At 49.2% G+C, this 18,093-nt stretch overlaps 1 protein-coding gene across 2 annotated transcripts in view; it reads left to right on the top strand.

The window, feature by feature from the left end:
- The first annotated feature begins 1,677 nt into the window (after nt 1–1,677).
- Nucleotides 1,678–18,093, top strand: part of LOC143942897 (SLAM family member 5-like) — a 46,465-nt gene continuing 30,049 nt past the window's right edge. For both annotated transcript variants that reach the window (XM_077464308.1, XM_077464307.1), the window contains exon 1: nt 1,678–1,804. In XM_077464308.1, the coding sequence (XP_077320434.1) occupies nt 1,741–1,804 (64 nt within the window). In that variant the 5' untranslated portion in view covers nt 1,678–1,740. The remainder of the gene's footprint in view (nt 1,805–18,093) is intronic.

The following is an 18,093-nucleotide window of genomic DNA, read 5'->3' as shown; positions in this document are numbered from 1 at the left end:
CACAGTGGAAAACTCTGGAAGAGGCATGCCAGGTAAGATGGATGTAAAGCCAGAGAGGGAGTTTGTGTCAAATCGATGCAGCCATGAGGGCGGGCAGGATTTGCAAGTCGGACTTGCTGGGATCAATAGTCCATCAAGTACATTTATTCTTCTCAAGTAAATCAGTGGCTACCACAGACGGGTACTGCAGGCCCCGGCCTACAAAGGGCCATAAAGTAAAGACACTGGGACTTATTCAGAGTGAGGCCTAGTCATGTTCTGATGGTGTGACGGGATTACTAAAATTGGACAGTGAAGTAGTAGACAGTGAGTGTTCTGAGGTAAAAGTCTGTCAAGTTTAGGGTCAGCCATCTTGTTCTTCTGAGAAGTGTGACGTAGTTACTTTTATTCTACAAAGTACAATTTATCCTATGGGCATCCCATGTCCCTTTTCCCCAACCAACTTTAATCCCCTAATAAAACAAAAAAAACAAGCAAAAGACTGTTCATTGACTGAGAAGTGTGTCTAATGGATGTCTAGCAGCAGGGTGAAATGTGTGGATGCTGTAACATGTAGCAAACCCGCGGGGCCATCGCTACAACTGCATGGTATACCTCTCACTGATCCCACCCCCTCCTCATAGTTTCAAGAGTTCCTACGACCTTCTGGCCATCAGACCTGCACCCTTCACATTTAGGTCCATTTTTGCTGTAGAGCCGGTAGAAGACTGCAAAGTCAGCCCATTTCTCCATGAACCCAAAAACCTACCTCTTATACCAGTTTCTCAACCACTTTTGCACATTTGTTCAGTGCGTTTTTTTTAATCCAGACATACCTGTTGAACTTTACAGCCAGGTTCTGACCTCTTTTGTCTACTGCATGTAAATCACCACAGCTTTGTCAAGGATGGCCCAGCATTTGATTTAAATAGTGAACAGCGATACGTTCCCCTATTATCGACCAGCCCCCTGTATAATGGGGCCTGTTACTATTGGTTTGCAGTAGTAAAATTATTTAAAAAAATGAATTTAATATTATTTTTAATTAATACATAACTGGTGTTAAATGACCATTTGTTTTGTTTCTCTTTCTTTATTTACTTACATTAATACTGTTAGGGCCATTTCACACGTGCTGACCATTAAGTTCCGCCTGCCAGTTTTTTCAGGCGGACCTGAACGGATGCTCCATACATCTCTATGGAGCGACGGATGTCAGAGCTGACATCCAATCTGATCCGCTCCACTAAATCCAGATGGATGGATGTCCTATTTTCAATCTGTCTGGTGGATTGAATGAAAACGGACAGGCAGTCCGTTTTCATCCGATCCAGAGCGGAGATCTGACAGGTCCGTCTCTGCACACTAGAGACGGACTTGTCATCTGCTGGCTCAACTGGGATCAATGTATCGATCCCTGCTGAGCAAGTGGATTTCTGAAAACAGATCCGCACATGTGAAAGGGACTTAAAAGCCCATCACCAGACAAACTTAGATTACAGTTGACATTTTCAGCCTATAAGAAAATGTTGAAATCTGAAGAATTAAAGACTGCATCTTCTCAAATGAGTTTTGTTGATTAAAATATCTGTTTATGATATGTGCAGTCCACTCCTCCTAAGACATCAGTAGTTGTGGTTTCACACTTCTTCTAAAATAATTTCATCTGTGCAGAAACTGTGGTTTTCATGCACGACTCAAAATTTTGCAGTAATTTCTCTTGCTTTCTGTTCTTCAGTATCACACTCCATTCTACAGACAATGGTGAAACATCTACCTGAATGCTTCTTGGTCCTTTCAATATTTACTTCTCTACTTCTTACAGGTAAGTACACTGTATAGATCTCTTCACTCAACCCTGACCCCCCTTCCTCACAACAAAGTTCACCTCCCCTTTAGTACAGAGCATCCCCTCCACCCCTCAGTACACAGAGTTTCCCCCACCTCCCTCTTCCCCCAGTACACAGAGCCCCTTCAACCTCCCCACCCCCTGTACAGAGTTCCCCCCGTATATAGTGCCCCTGGTAGATAAAGCTCTCCCAGTACACAGAGCTCCTCCAGTACTCAAACCCACAGTACATAGATAAGTAAAAAGAATTGAAAGGACAAAGGAATGCCCGCAAAAAGATAGCAGTATGGAGGATCAACAACGGTCTATCAAAAATGAGTAAATACTTTATTGAGGGTAGAAATACCAATGATTAGATCCACCATAGGTATAATATTACCATAATAGTGGAGACACCCCCCCCCCCCCCCCCCAGTGCACCCATTTTAAAACACAAACAAAAAAAGACAATGTTGTCACAGAATGCCCACACATACACTTTCATACAAGGCCTGCTAGGAAGGAATTGGTGCTGCTTTCCTAAATAAGTCCAGTGTGTAATACTAGTCATAAATCTTCCAAAGTATCACACTACAAACCTTGCATGTCTATGGTTGGGACTTGCACAATAATTGTGTAGATAGGTTGCACACAGGGCTGATAAATAGGGCTATCCGAGATTAATTAGCAGCATGCACATACCAGCATTTAGCAAACACAAGGAGCTCACAGTTTACCAGTATTCATGTAGCATAAGACGGCTTTCACATGGAGCCGCGGGGGGGCATCGGCGGTAGAGCGGCGCTATTTTACCATCATTTTAGCAGCGATATTCGCCCGCTAGTGGCCAAAAAGGAGTTAAATACGTCGCAAAATGCCGCTGGAGCACGTCTTGCCGGCGGTATCACAGTGCTGCCCCATTGGAAATGACACCGGACCACCTCAGAATCCTGATTTAGTTTCCTTGCCTCAGGCTAGCCAGCCCCGGGACAACAAATAGGGTGGATCCGCACCCCAGGCCATAGCCTTCCTGGGGGCTGGTCAGGAGGACCAGGACCATGGAGTCAGAACATCCTTCTGGACCGGAACCCCGGAAACCCTCTCCCAGAGAGCACAGCAAGAGTGACACTCACTGGGCGGGCTCCGAAAGAGAGTAAACTTAAAGCACCCAACTAGACTGTGGTTCCATGCCTGCCAGAAGAGACAGTGCCCCCTGTGGGCAGGCTGAACATCCTATAGTCCAGTCAGACTGATGCAATTTAGAACAATTGTACCTGAACCAAACTGCAGTTCAGGTGTAACCTTAACTTTCAAAAAGCATAGCGCATGCTCTTCAGGAGCCGGCGCTACATAGACATCATAGATACTCACTTTCTGTTTAAAAAAGCATTTATTAGGACACAAGATTAAAAGCATTTACATGATATTATATCTATCCAAATTCAAAGGAAACATAACACTTCTGCTACTTGCTGTTATGAAACTGGGATCACTCATCATTCTACTGTCCTCTCCTCTCACCCAGGGCCGTCTTTAATATTGACTGGACCCTGGGCAAACATTTTCTTGGGCCCCCTCTTCCATGCAATTTCACTCTCCACGTGCTTTGAGACATACAATAAATAGCAGCTAGACTCAAAATCAGTTTACTGAATCAGATCAGGCAGCGATTGCGATTGGTTGCCAGAGGTTACAGTGTATCATTACTGCTCACTGACTGGCTGTTAGAGGTTACAGCACACATTATGGCTCACTGTTATTTTCTAGAGGTTACAGCACATGATTTCTGCTTGTTGATTGGTTGCTAGAGATTACTGTACATCAAAACTGCACACTGATTGAATGCTATAGGTTACTGAACATGTATACCACTCACTAATTGATTTTTAGAGGTTACTGCACATCATTACCGCTCATTGATTGGTTGCTAGAGGTTAGTGCACAGCATTGCTACTCACTGATTGGTTGCTAAAGGTTACAGCACATCATCTCCTCACTGCCTGCCTGCGTATTCCAGTGCACCAAAATTCAGGGTGCTGTGGCACCATGTTATTTTGAAAAAGGGTTCCACCTCCAATTTGCTTACTTTTGCAGAACATGATGTTAGGTGTAATGACCACAATTGTAGGCAGGACTTTCAAGTATGCCCCTTTACCTCCTCAGTGGGCAGAATTCAGCAGAAGTGATGGTGGATGTGACCTCAGGGGGACATGATATACATATACATGCCACCTCTATTTTAATATCAATGCAGTGATCCATGACTATTTACATATTAATGCCACCACTATTTACATATCAATGCAGGTTATTTACATGTAAACACAGGGTCTGCAGATGAGCCATCTGTACATGGTAATAGGGCAGAGCTGGGCAGCAGCAGCAGAAGTAGTTTACAATGAGATATTGGGCCACAGCACAGGACTAAAACTTCAAGGGATAAAGGAATTTAAACTGGGATAATTGGCAAGTTTGAGGCAGTTGCTTTGGGCCCCACCACAATGATGGGGCCCAGCGCAGCTGCCCCTTTTGCCCTGCCTTAAAAACAGTCCTGCTCTCACTTCTGAGGTCGGCACCACCGGTAGCGTTGTGACGTCACCTGTAGCTCATCCCTACACTTTAAATCATGTTACTTCATCAGGGACTTTGATGGACAGGTAGACAGGAGGAGAAAACAAAGTAAAAAATGTATTGGTATCTTGCTTCTTTTTCATTGTCCAGTCACCAGGCTGTAGGTGAGAAGGTGACCTTGGTGTATCCCAAAAGATACCCTTTAAACACCAACTCACATTCAGGAGCCCATCTAGTAAAAGAAACCCCTCCATACTTACCTTTCTATCAGCTTGTATCTGCAAACAGGGCTGGTGCAAGGATTTTTGACACCCTAGGCGAAACCTCATTTTGCCGCCCCCCCCCCCCCCCCACAGCCTCACCAGCGCCCATCAAATACAAATTCACCAGCACCCATCAAATACAGCCTCGTCAGTGCCCATCAAATGCAGCCTCGCCAGCGCCCATCAAATGCAGCCTCGCCAGCGCCCATCAAATGCAGCCTCGCCAGTGCCCATTAAATACAGCCTTGCCAGTGACCATTAAATACAGCCTCACCAGCGACCATTAAATACAGCCTCGCCAGCGCCCCATCAAATGCAACCTCGCCAGCGCCCCATCAAATGCAACCTTGCCAGTGACCATCAAATGCAACCTCGCCAGTGACCATCAAATACAACCTCGTCAGCACCCATTTAATACAGCCTCACCAGCACCCATCAAATACAGCCTCGCTAGAGCCCATTAAATACAGCCTCACCAGCGACCATCAAATACAGCCTCGCCAGCGCCCATTAAATAAAGCCTCCCCAGCGACCATCAAATAAAGCCTCACCAGCAACCAAATACAGCCTCGCCAGCGCCCATCAAATGCAGCCTCGCCAGCGCCCATCAAATACAGCCTCACCAGCGACCATCAAATACAGCCTCGCCAGCGACCATCCAATAGAGCCTCGCCAGCGACCATCAAATACAGCCTCGCCAGCGACCATCCAATAGAGCCTCGCCAGTGACCATCAAATGCAGCCTCACCAGAGACCATTAAATACAGCCTTGCTAGTGACCATTAAATACAGCCTCGCCAGCGCCCATCAAATGCAACCTCGCCAGCGCCCATCAAATACAGCCTCACCAGCGACCATCAAATACAGCCTCACCAGCGACCATCAAAAACAGCCTCGCCAGCGACCATCCAATAGAGCCTCGCCAGTGACCATCAAATGCAGCCTCACCAGCGACCATTAAATACAGCCTTGCTAGTGACCATTAAATACAGCCTCACCAGCGACCATCAAATACAGCCTCGCCAGCGCCCATCAAATACAGACTCCCCAGTGCCCATCAAATGCAGCCACACTAGCGACCATTAAATACAGCCTCGCCAGCGAACATCAAATACAGCCTCGCCAGCACTCATCTAATGCAGCCTCGCCAGCGACCATCAAATGCAGCCTCACCAGCGACCATCAAATGCAACCTCACCAGCGACCATCAAATGCAACCTCACCAGCGACCATCAAATGCAGCCTCACCAGCGTCCATCAAATGCAACCTCACCAGCGACCATCAAATGCAGCCTTGCCAGCGACCATGAAATACAGCCTCACCAGAGACCATCAAATACAGCCTTGCCAGCGACCATTAAATACAGCCTCCCCACCGCCCATCAAATACAGCCTTGCCAACACCCATTAAATACAGCCTCACCAGTAGTGATGGCCGAACGGTTCGCCCGGCGGTCGTTTCGCGGCGAATTTCCGACATTCGCGGTCCGCACGTTCGAACGCCTTTTTCCGTCGTTCGCCGCGGCGGACTTACGTGTTTAATGTATACAAGAACTTTAACCTTTGGTGACACGTTTATCATGTGATACAGGACAGCCAATTGAGACATGACAGCACATGGACACTTGTACATTCCCCCTAACCTATAAATACACCCGATCCGGTGGCCATTTTACATTCTTTCTTCTGTTAAGATAGGGACAGGTTCCTGTGTGGAGTAGGGAGAGATAAACCACTAGCTATTTGGTACACAAAAGTTCTTTTCAGGACTGGTATAGGTGTTAGGTGTTGATAGGTTTGCTGTGCTGCTGATTCTTGCAGCAGCCTGAGTGTCTTTTGTTAGTTTAGAGAAAGGGAAAGGACGGTGTATGCTACAGGGACAGCCAGATTAGTCTTTCATCATCATCATCATCATCATCATCATTAGCTGTTACTATCAAGGTCCACAAAAGAGCTGTTCCAGTAACCACTAATCGTTCTCTTTTTTTGCCAATTTGTATAGGGACAGGAAGGAAGCAGTGTTGTCAGGCAGTGAGGGTAATTTTAAAGACTTGCTGTTATTATTAGTTCCACAAAGGTTCTTTTCAGGACTGGTATCAGTGGTACAGTAATAGGCTTGTACATGTATAATATTCTTTCTTCCAAATATAGAAAGGATATTATACTTGACTGCTGCCCTTCTGCTGCAGTCTGCTAAACATTCACAACTCACTTGTTCCACAAAAGTTCTTATAAGGACTGGTAACTTGGTATAGGGTGCTACGGTACATAGGCTTGAGTGCGGTACAGTCTGCTGTTCTGTAAGGACCGCTATCGGTCCACAATAGATAGGGTTGACGTGCACCACTGCTGACCGCTGCCCTATACTGCAGCAGTCCTTCAGCGGTATAGGGACTGACGTACAGTCTGCTAATCACTAACACACAACCTGCTTGTTCCACAAAAGTTCTTATAAGGACTGGTAACTTGGTATAGGGTGCTACGGTACATAGGCTTGAGTGCGGTACAGTCTGCTGTTCTGTAAGGACCGCTATCGGTCCACAATAGATAGGGTTGACGTGCACCACTGCTGACCGCTGCCCTATACTGCAGCAGTCCTTCAGCGGTATAGGGACTGACGTACAGTCTGCTAAACACTAATACACAACCTGCTTGGTCCACAAAAGTTCTTATAAGGACTGGTAACTTGGTATAGGGTGCTACGGTACATAGGCTTGAGTGCGGTACAGTCTGCTGTTCTGTAAGGACCGCTATCGGTCCACAATAGATAGGGTTGACGTGCACCACTGCTGACCGCTGCCCTATACTGCAGCAGTCCTTCAGCGGTATAGGGACTGACGTACAGTCTGCTAAACACTAATACACAACCTGCTTGGTCCACAAAAGTTCTTATAAGGACTGGTAACTTGGTATAGGGTGCTACGGTACATAGGCTTGAGTGCGGTACAGTCTGCTGTTCTGTAAGGACCGCTATCGGTCCACAATAGATAGGGTTGACGTGCACCACTGCTGACCGCTCACCTATACTGCAGCAGTCCTTCAGCGGTATAGGGACTGACGTACAGTCTGCTAATCACTAACACACAACCTGCTTGTTCCACAAAAGTTCTTATAAGGACTGGTAACTTGGTATAGGGTGCTACGGTACATAGGCTTGAGTGCGGTACAGTCTGCTGTTCTGTAAGGACCGCTATCGGTCCACAATAGATAGGGTTGACGTGCACCACTGCTGACCGCTGCCCTATACTGCAGCAGTCCTTCAGCGGTATAGGGACTGACGTACAGTCTGCTAATCACTAACACACAACCTGCTTGTTCCACAAAAGTTCTTATAAGGACTGGTAACTTGGTATAGGGTGCTACGGTACATAGGCTTGAGTGCGGTACAGTCTGCTGTTCTGTAAGGACCGCTATCGGTCCACAATAGATAGGGTTGACGTGCACCACTGCTGACCGCTGCCCTATACTGCAGCAGTCCTTCAGCGGTATAGGGACTGACGTACAGTCTGCTAAACACTAATACACAACCTGCTTGGTCCACAAAAGTTCTTATAAGGACTGGTAACTTGGTATAGGGTGCTACGGTACATAGGCTTGAGTGCGGTACAGTCTGCTGTTCTGTAAGGACCGCTATCGGTCCACAATAGATAGGGTTGACGTGCACCACTGCTGACCGCTGCCCTATACTGCAGCAGTCCTTCAGCGGTATAGGGACTGACGTACAGTCTGCTAAACACTAATACACAACCTGCTTGGTCCACAAAAGTTCTTATAAGGACTGGTAACTTGGTATAGGGTGCTACGGTACATAGGCTTGAGTGCGGTACAGTCTGCTGTTCTGTAAGGACCGCTATCGGTCCACAATAGATAGGGTTGACGTGCACCACTGCTGACCGCTGCCCTATACTGCAGCAGTCCTTCAGCGGTATAGGGACTGACGTACAGTCTGCTAATCACTAACACACAACCTGCTTGTTCCACAAAAGTTCTTATAAGGACTGGTAACTTGGTATAGGGTGCTACGGTACATAGGCTTGAGTGCGGTACAGTCTGCTGTTCTGTAAGGACCGCTATCGGTCCACAATAGATAGGGTTGACGTGCACCACTGCTGACCGCTGCCCTATACTGCAGCAGTCCTTCAGCGGTATAGGGACTGACGTACAGTCTGCTAAACACTAATACACAACCTGCTTGGTCCACAAAAGTTCTTATAAGGACTGGTAACTTGGTATAGGGTGCTACGGTACATAGGCTTGAGTGCGGTACAGTCTGCTGTTCTGTAAGGACCGCTATCGGTCCACAATAGATAGGGTTGACGTGCACCACTGCTGACCGCTGCCCTATACTGCAGCAGTCCTTCAGCGGTATAGGGACTGACGTACAGTCTGCTAAACACTAATACACAACCTGCTTGGTCCACAAAAGTTCTTATAAGGACTGGTAACTTGGTATAGGGTGCTACGGTACATAGGCTTGAGTGCGGTACAGTCTGCTGTTCTGTAAGGACCGCTATCGGTCCACAATAGATAGGGTTGACGTGCACCACTGCTGACCGCTCACCTATACTGCAGCAGTCCTTCAGCGGTATAGGGACTGACGTACAGTCTGCTAATCACTAACACACAACCTGCTTGTTCCACAAAAGTTCTTATAAGGACTGGTAACTTGGTATAGGGTGCTACGGTACATAGGCTTGAGTGCGGTACAGTCTGCTGTTCTGTAAGGACCGCTATCGGTCCACAATAGATAGGGTTGACGTGCACCACTGCTGACCGCTGCCCTATACTGCAGCAGTCCTTCAGCGGTATAGGGACTGACGTACAGTCTGCTAATCACTAACACACAACCTGCTTGTTCCACAAAAGTTCTTATAAGGACTGGTAACTTGGTATAGGGTGCTACGGTACATAGGCTTGAGTGCGGTACAGTCTGCTGTTCTGTAAGGACCGCTATCGGTCCACAATAGATAGGGTTGACGTGCACCACTGCTGACCGCTGCCCTATACTGCAGCAGTCCTTCAGCGGTATAGGGACTGACGTACAGTCTGCTAAACACTAATACACAACCTGCTTGGTCCACAAAAGTTCTTATAAGGACTGGTAACTTGGTATAGGGTGCTACGGTACATAGGCTTGAGTGCGGTACAGTCTGCTGTTCTGTAAGGACCGCTATCGGTCCACAATAGATAGGGTTGACGTGCACCACTGCTGACCGCTGCCCTATACTGCAGCAGTCCTTCAGCGGTATAGGGACTGACGTACAGTCTGCTAAACACTAATACACAACCTGCTTGGTCCACAAAAGTTCTTATAAGGACTGGTAACTTGGTATAGGGTGCTACGGTACATAGGCTTGAGTGCGGTACAGTCTGCTGTTCTGTAAGGACCGCTATCGGTCCACAATAGATAGGGTTGACGTGCACCACTGCTGACCGCTGCCCTATACTGCAGCAGTCCTTCAGCGGTATAGGGACTGACGTACAGTCTGCTAATCACTAACACACAACCTGCTTGTTCCACAAAAGTTCTTATAAGGACTGGTAACTTGGTATAGGGTGCTACGGTACATAGGCTTGAGTGCGGTACAGTCTGCTGTTCTGTAAGGACCGCTATCGGTCCACAATAGATAGGGTTGACGTGCACCACTGCTGACCGCTGCCCTATACTGCAGCAGTCCTTCAGCGGTATAGGGACTGACGTACAGTCTGCTAAACACTAATACACAACCTGCTTGGTCCACAAAAGTTCTTATAAGGACTGGTAACTTGGTATAGGGTGCTACGGTACATAGGCTTGAGTGCGGTACAGTCTGCTGTTCTGTAAGGACCGCTATCGGTCCACAATAGATAGGGTTGACGTGCACCACTGCTGACCGCTGCCCTATACTGCAGCAGTCCTTCAGCGGTATAGGGACTGACGTACAGTCTGCTAAACACTAATACACAACCTGCTTGGTCCACAAAAGTTCTTATAAGGACTGGTAACTTGGTATAGGGTGCTACGGTACATAGGCTTGAGTGCGGTACAGTCTGCTGTTCTGTAAGGACCGCTATCGGTCCACAATAGATAGGGTTGACGTGCACCACTGCTGACCGCTCACCTATACTGCAGCAGTCCTTCAGCGGTATAGGGACTGACGTACAGTCTGCTAATCACTAACACACAACCTGCTTGTTCCACAAAAGTTCTTATAAGGACTGGTAACTTGGTATAGGGTGCTACGGTACATAGGCTTGAGTGCGGTACAGTCTGCTGTTCTGTAAGGACCGCTATCGGTCCACAATAGATAGGGTTGACGTGCACCACTGCTGACCGCTGCCCTATACTGCAGCAGTCCTTCAGCGGTATAGGGACTGACGTACAGTCTGCTAATCACTAACACACAACCTGCTTGTTCCACAAAAGTTCTTATAAGGACTGGTAACTTGGTATAGGGTGCTACGGTACATAGGCTTGAGTGCGGTACAGTCTGCTGTTCTGTAAGGACCGCTATCGGTCCACAATAGATAGGGTTGACGTGCACCACTGCTGACCGCTGCCCTATACTGCAGCAGTCCTTCAGCGGTATAGGGACTGACGTACAGTCTGCTAAACACTAATACACAACCTGCTTGGTCCACAAAAGTTCTTATAAGGACTGGTAACTTGGTATAGGGTGCTACGGTACATAGGCTTGAGTGCGGTACAGTCTGCTGTTCTGTAAGGACCGCTATCGGTCCACAATAGATAGGGTTGACGTGCACCACTGCTGACCGCTGCCCTATACTGCAGCAGTCCTTCAGCGGTATAGGGACTGACGTACAGTCTGCTAATCACTAACACACAACCTGCTTGTTCCACAAAAGTTCTTATAAGGACTGGTAACTTGGTATAGGGTGCTACGGTACATAGGCTTGAGTGCGGTACAGTCTGCTGTTCTGTAAGGACCGCTATCGGTCCACAATAGATAGGGTTGACGTGCACCACTGCTGACCGCTGCCCTATACTGCAGCAGTCCTTCAGCGGTATAGGGACTGACGTACAGTCTGCTAAACACTAATACACAACCTGCTTGGTCCACAAAAGTTCTTATAAGGACTGGTAACTTGGTATAGGGTGCTACGGTACATAGGCTTGAGTGCGGTACAGTCTGCTGTTCTGTAAGGACCGCTATCGGTCCACAATAGATAGGGTTGACGTGCACCACTGCTGACCGCTGCCCTATACTGCAGCAGTCCTTCAGCGGTATAGGGACTGACGTACAGTCTGCTAAACACTAATACACAACCTGCTTGGTCCACAAAAGTTCTTATAAGGACTGGTAACTTGGTATAGGGTGCTACGGTACATAGGCTTGAGTGCGGTACAGTCTGCTGTTCTGTAAGGACCGCTATCGGTCCACAATAGATAGGGTTGACGTGCACCACTGCTGACCGCTCACCTATACTGCAGCAGTCCTTCAGCGGTATAGGGACTGACGTACAGTCTGCTAATCACTAACACACAACCTGCTTGTTCCACAAAAGTTCTTATAAGGACTGGTAACTTGGTATAGGGTGCTACGGTACATAGGCTTGAGTGCGGTACAGTCTGCTGTTCTGTAAGGACCGCTATCGGTCCACAATAGATAGGGTTGACGTGCACCACTGCTGACCGCTGCCCTATACTGCAGCAGTCCTTCAGCGGTATAGGGACTGACGTACAGTCTGCTAAACACTAACACACAACCTGCTTGGTCCACAAAAGTTCTTATAAGGACTGGTAACTTGGTATAGGGTGCTACGGTACATAGGCTTGAGTGCGGTACAGTCTGCTGTTCTGTAAGGACCGCTATCGGTCCACAATAGATAGGGTTGACGTGCACCACTGCTGACCGCTCACCTATACTGCAGCAGTCCTTCAGCGGTATAGGGACTGACGTACAGTCTGCTAATCACTAACACACAACCTGCTTGTTCCACAAAAGTTCTTATAAGGACTGGTAACTTGGTATAGGGTGCTACGGTACATAGGCTTGAGTGCGGTACAGTCTGCTGTTCTGTAAGGACCGCTATCGGTCCACAATAGATAGGGTTGACGTGCACCACTGCTGACCGCTCACCTATACTGCAGCAGTCCTTCAGCGGTATAGGGACTGACGTACAGTCTGCTAAACACTAACACACAACCTGCTTGGTCCACAAAAGTTCTTATAAGGACTGGTAACTTGGTATAGGGTGCTACGGTACATAGGCTTGAGTGCGGTACAGTCTGCTGTTCTGTAAGGACCGCTATAGGTCCACAATAGATAGGGTTGACGTGCACCACTGCTGACCGCTCACCTATACTGCAGCAGTCCTTCAGCGGTATAGGGACTAAGAGTTTTGTCACAGGGTCATTTAAAAAATGACATGCAGAGGAAGAGGCAGGCCCTTCCGCAGGGGTGGTAGGGGTAGGGCAGGAGCAACAGGCTTGAGCCAAAGTGGGAAGTTGCAGAAGGTGCGTTCAATTACTTTAAAGGATGCACCAGACTTGGTTGAGTGGCTCGCTCAGCCTTACTCTTCTGCACCCTCCTCATCCTCTCGATCTGCACCCTCTTCTTCACTCTCTGCTATGTGCACCCCCAAAGACACTACCACCAACAACACGACCACCACCACCACCACCACATACCTTCCGCTTGAGTCACTGGAATTATTTTCCGATCCATATCAAGAGGACATTTCTGATGCGCAGCCACTCTTGGTATTGGATCAGGAAGAGGAGGTAGCAACAAGCGCTACTCAGCAGTCTGACGCCAGTACCCAGATCAGCCCAAGGAGGAGGTTGGTCCCCGGTGTTGCTGCCTACTCCGAGATCTCTACTTATAGCGGTGGGGAAGGTGACGTTGATGATGACGTGTCTAGTGATGTCACGTGGGTGCCCACAAGAGAGGAAGAGGAGGGGAGTTCAGAGGGAGATATGGACCAGCAGATAGGGAGGAGAAGCAGCAATGACTTACATTGCACAGCAGGGACAAAGCAGACTGCAAATGTATCAGGAGCGAGTCATCGACCATGTACGGTCACATCTGGCGCTCCCAGGACACCGGCACATGGCTCCGCAGTGTGGGCTTTTTTTAACGTGTCCGCTGCTGACAATAGCGTTGCCATCTGCAATCTTTGCAGTCAACGCGTTAGTCGCGGTAAGCCCAATACTCACCTAGGGACGACCGCCTTAAGAAGGCACATGAGCAGCCATCACCGAGCCCAGTGGGAGCAACGGAACACACAAAGCCACACTGCAGGCTCTCACCGTCCAGCCTCGTCTTCTACTTCTCCTTCTCCTCTCTCCTCACAATTGTCCTCCACTCCACCTTCCATCACGCCAAGCTCACATTTTTCTGCAAAAAGGCAGGCTTCCGTGGGCCTAATGTTTGAGCGTAAAAAAATGATGATGCCGGATAACCCTCTTGCCCAACGGTTGGCGGCTGGCTTGTCAGAACTCATAGCCCGCCAACTACTGCCATATAAACTGGTGGACTCGGAGGCCTTTCGCAAATTTGTGGCCATTGGAACACCACAATGGAAGGTCCCAGGAAGGAAGTATTTCTCAGAGAAGGGCATCCCAGAGCTATATGGCCATGTTCAGCGGCAAGTGAATGTATCTCTGGCACACAGTGTCGGTGCCAAGATACATCTGACCACAGACACGTGGTCTAGCAAACACGGGCAGGGAAGGTATATCAGTTTTACTGCCCACTGGGTGAACCTTCTGACGGCCGTCAAGCATGTAACCCGTGGCACCCGTGTAGATTTGGTTTTACCGCCACGGATTGCATGCAGGCCTGACTCTTCTTCTCCTCCTCCTACTCCATCCTCCTCCCTCTCCTCCTCAGCTGCCTCCTCCTTTTCCGCTGCTAGCGTCTCTTCCACTGCACCGCCCAAGCTCCCCAGAACCTATTCCACATGCCAGGTGAGACGTTGCCATGCCGTGCTGCGTCTGTTGTGCCTGGAAGCAAAGAGCCACACTGGCCCGGCACTCCTTTCAGCTTTGCGTTCACAGGCAGATGAGTGGCTAACACCGCTCAATTTGACAGTTGGTAAAGTGGTGTGTGACAACGGTGCCAATCTGCTTAGCGCATTGAAACAGGGCAAAATCACGCACGTGCCGTGCATGGCACACGTCTTAAACTTGGTCGTGCAGCGATTCCTTGTCAAATACCCTGGGGTCCAGGACATCTTGCGGCAGGCAAGGAAAATCTCGGCCCATTTCAGAAGATCTTACACGGCCATGGCTCGCCTTGCTGACATTCAGCGGCGACACCATCTGCCGGTCAGACGTCTTATTTGCGATTGCCCGACGCGATGGAACTCAACCTTCTATATGCTTGATAGGCTGCTCCAGCAGAAACGTGCAGTTAACGTCTACCTGTATGAACTCTGCGAAAGAAACGGTTCTGGGGAGCTGGGTTTTTTTTCACCGCGCCAGTGGCTGCTCATGCGCGACACATGCAGACTTCTGCGGCCATTTGAGGAGATCACCAAACTGGTCAGTCGCAGCCATGGCGCCATCAGTGACATGGTACCTTATGCCTTCTTTCTGGAGCGTGCATTGCGTCGTGTCATTGATCAGGCTGTGGAGGAGCAGGAGCGGGAAGATGAGGAAGTCGCAATGCTGGATGAATTCCCAGGGGGGGCTACTCTATCTGAGACAAGTCAACAACAGGAGTCTGATGAGGAGTCAGAGGAGGATGGTGCCGGGGCGGATGAGCAGGAGCAAGAAGAGCATGCTTTAAACCTTTCTGGGATCCCTGTTGTGCGAGGATGGGGAGAGGAGAATGAAGAGGACGACATTATCCTGGATGATGAGCAGGAGCCAGGCCACCACACCGCTTCCACTTTAGTGCAAATGGGGGCCTTCATGCTCCAGTGTTTTAATAGGGACCCCCGTATAAAAAGCATGAGGGTCAAGGACCAGTACTGGGTGGCAACGTACTTAGACCCCCGGTACAAACACAAAATGGCGGAAATGTTACCGCCGTCGCAGAGGGCTGTCAGAATGCAGCACTTCCAGGCCTTGCTTCGAGAAATGCTGCATTCTGCTTTTGCGTGCGCTGGCAGAGGAGCAATTCCCACTCCCAGAGAAGGATTTGCGGGTACCAATCCAACAGCGCCTGCAAGAAGAGGCCGGTTTGAAGATGTGTTGGTGACTTCGGATATGAGGTCATTCTTTCAGCCGACCCATCGACAGGTGTCATCCGGATCCAGCATCAGGGAACGCCTAGACCGTCAGGTGTCCGACTACATTGGGTTAACGGCCGATGTGGACGCTCTGAGGAGTGATGAACCCCTAGACTACTGGGTGGGCAGGCTTGACCTCTGGCCAGAGCTTGCCCAATTTGCAATCGAACTGTTGGCTTGCCCCTCATCCAGTGTCCTGTCCGAAAGGACGTTCAGCGCAGCAGGGGGGATTGTGACCGATAAGCGTACTCGCCTAGCTCACCACAGTGTTAACTACCTCACATTTCTAAAAATGAATGAGGCATGGATCTCGGAGGAATTCAACACATGTGACCAGTAGACCATGTATATGTCTATAAACTATTTTTTTAATCAAGCACACAGACCTTCTTAATTCATTTGGCTCACTTCCTTGACCCAAAAAAGCACACCGTACTATATGCCCCTACCCTCCTCTTTGAAGAGGTTGAGCGGTGTCATATTTCTACTGGGGCTGCTTATGATATCCCTGTGCTGTGCTGACTTCCTCCTGGGGGTTCTTATTATGAAGGGATCACACTATCCCTGTGCTGTGCTGACTTCCTCCTGGGGGTTCTTATTATGAGGGGATCACACCATCCCTGTGCTGTGCTGACTTCCTCCTGGGGCTGCTTACGGTGCTGCTGTCAGTGCTGTATGTCACGGTGCTGCTGTCAGCGCTGTATGTCACGGTGCTGCTGTCAGCGCTGTATGTCACGGTGCTGCTGTCAGCGCTGTATGTCACGGTGCTGCTGTCAGCGCTGTATGTCACGGTGCTGCTGTCAGCGCTGTATGTCACGGTGCTGCTGTCAGCGCTGTATGTCACGGTGCTGCTGTCAGCGCTGTATGTCACGGTGCTGCTGTCAGCGCTGTATGTCACGGTGCTGCTGTCAGCGCTGTATGTCACGGTGCTGCTGTCAGCGCTGTATGTCACGGTGCTGCTGTCAGCGCTGTATGTCACGGTGCTGCTGTCAGTGCTCTGTATTACGGTGCTGCTGTCAGATGCCTCTATCACGGTGCATGTGTCATTCCGGTATGTCACGCTGCTGGTGATCATCTCCTGCACCCTCTTCTTTGCCTACCCTGGTCCCTGACCTTCCCTCTCCTCCATTGCCTTCATTAGCTCCATAGTCCTGAATTGTTAGAACAATTTCCCAAATAAAATAAAAATGCTTGTAGTTATCGATCCCAAATTCACCTCATACATGTATTATGTCATTGTCCAGATGGTGGGACTACGTTTTACCCCCTAATAATTACCACGTGGCCGCAAATTCGACATGAAGGTTTGCAAAGTTCGCCTCCCATTGAAGTCAATGGGGCCCGCGGCGAACGGTCGGTTTCGCGAACGTTTGGGTCCGTTCGCATTTCGCGTTCGCGAAACGTCCCGTCGGAAGTTCGTCCATCACTACTCACCAGCGCCCATCAAATACAGCCAGTGCCCACCAAATACAGCCTCGCCAGTGACCATCAAATGCAGCCTTGCCAGCGACCATGAAATACAGCCTCACCAGAGACCATCAAATACAGCCTTGCCAGCGACCATTAAATACAGCCTCCCCACCGCCCATCAAATACAGCCTTGCCAGCACCCATTAAATACAGCCTCACCAGCGCCCATCAAATACAGCCAGTGCCCACCAAATACAGCCTCGCCAGTGACCATCAAATGCAGCCTGGGGGGGGGGCGACATTTGGCAGAGCAGATCAGTCAATATAATACATATACACACACATTTTAAAACTACATTTCATTGTCATCATATATACAATCTCATTAACTCAACAGTTACTTAGCACACTAGTAACACCTGTTCCTCGCTTCCAGTTGCACCAACTTTGCTGTACTGCCTGTCTGCTGCTTCTGTTCTGTGTCGGTGCAGTGCCTGATGCCTCTTCCAGTTCCAGCCAGCCCAGGCTACATCTGTCCCCAAGCCCAGAGAGCCACTGCCACACTATACTATATCCAATTCCCATCATGCATCCTCCATCCATGTACTCCGCTCCAGTAGTGATGGCCAGGAGAGTGTGGGGGGGGGGAGAGCCAAGGGGGGGCTGTGCTGCTGGCCTGGACACACACAGGAAATGGACAGTGTTGCTGTGTGCTCTACGGTGGGACAGTCACATGACATGTCACAGACTGTCTGACAGTGTCAGAAGGAGAGCGGGGAGAGGGAGGGGGGGAAGGGGGGCTGCTGCTGCCTGACAGTGACACTGTGATACACAGCGTTCAGAGAGCGCCCTGGACACCGC

The sequence above is a fragment of the Lithobates pipiens genome, unplaced genomic scaffold, assembly GCF_037356315.1.
Source record: "Lithobates pipiens isolate NorthernLeopardFrog02 unplaced genomic scaffold, aLitPip1_a1.2 Scaffold_30, whole genome shotgun sequence".
Taxonomy (NCBI): Eukaryota; Metazoa; Chordata; class Amphibia; order Anura; family Ranidae; genus Lithobates; species Lithobates pipiens.
The sequence above is the reverse complement of the archived record's forward strand: the minus strand, read 5'-3'. Positions and strand labels throughout refer to the sequence as shown.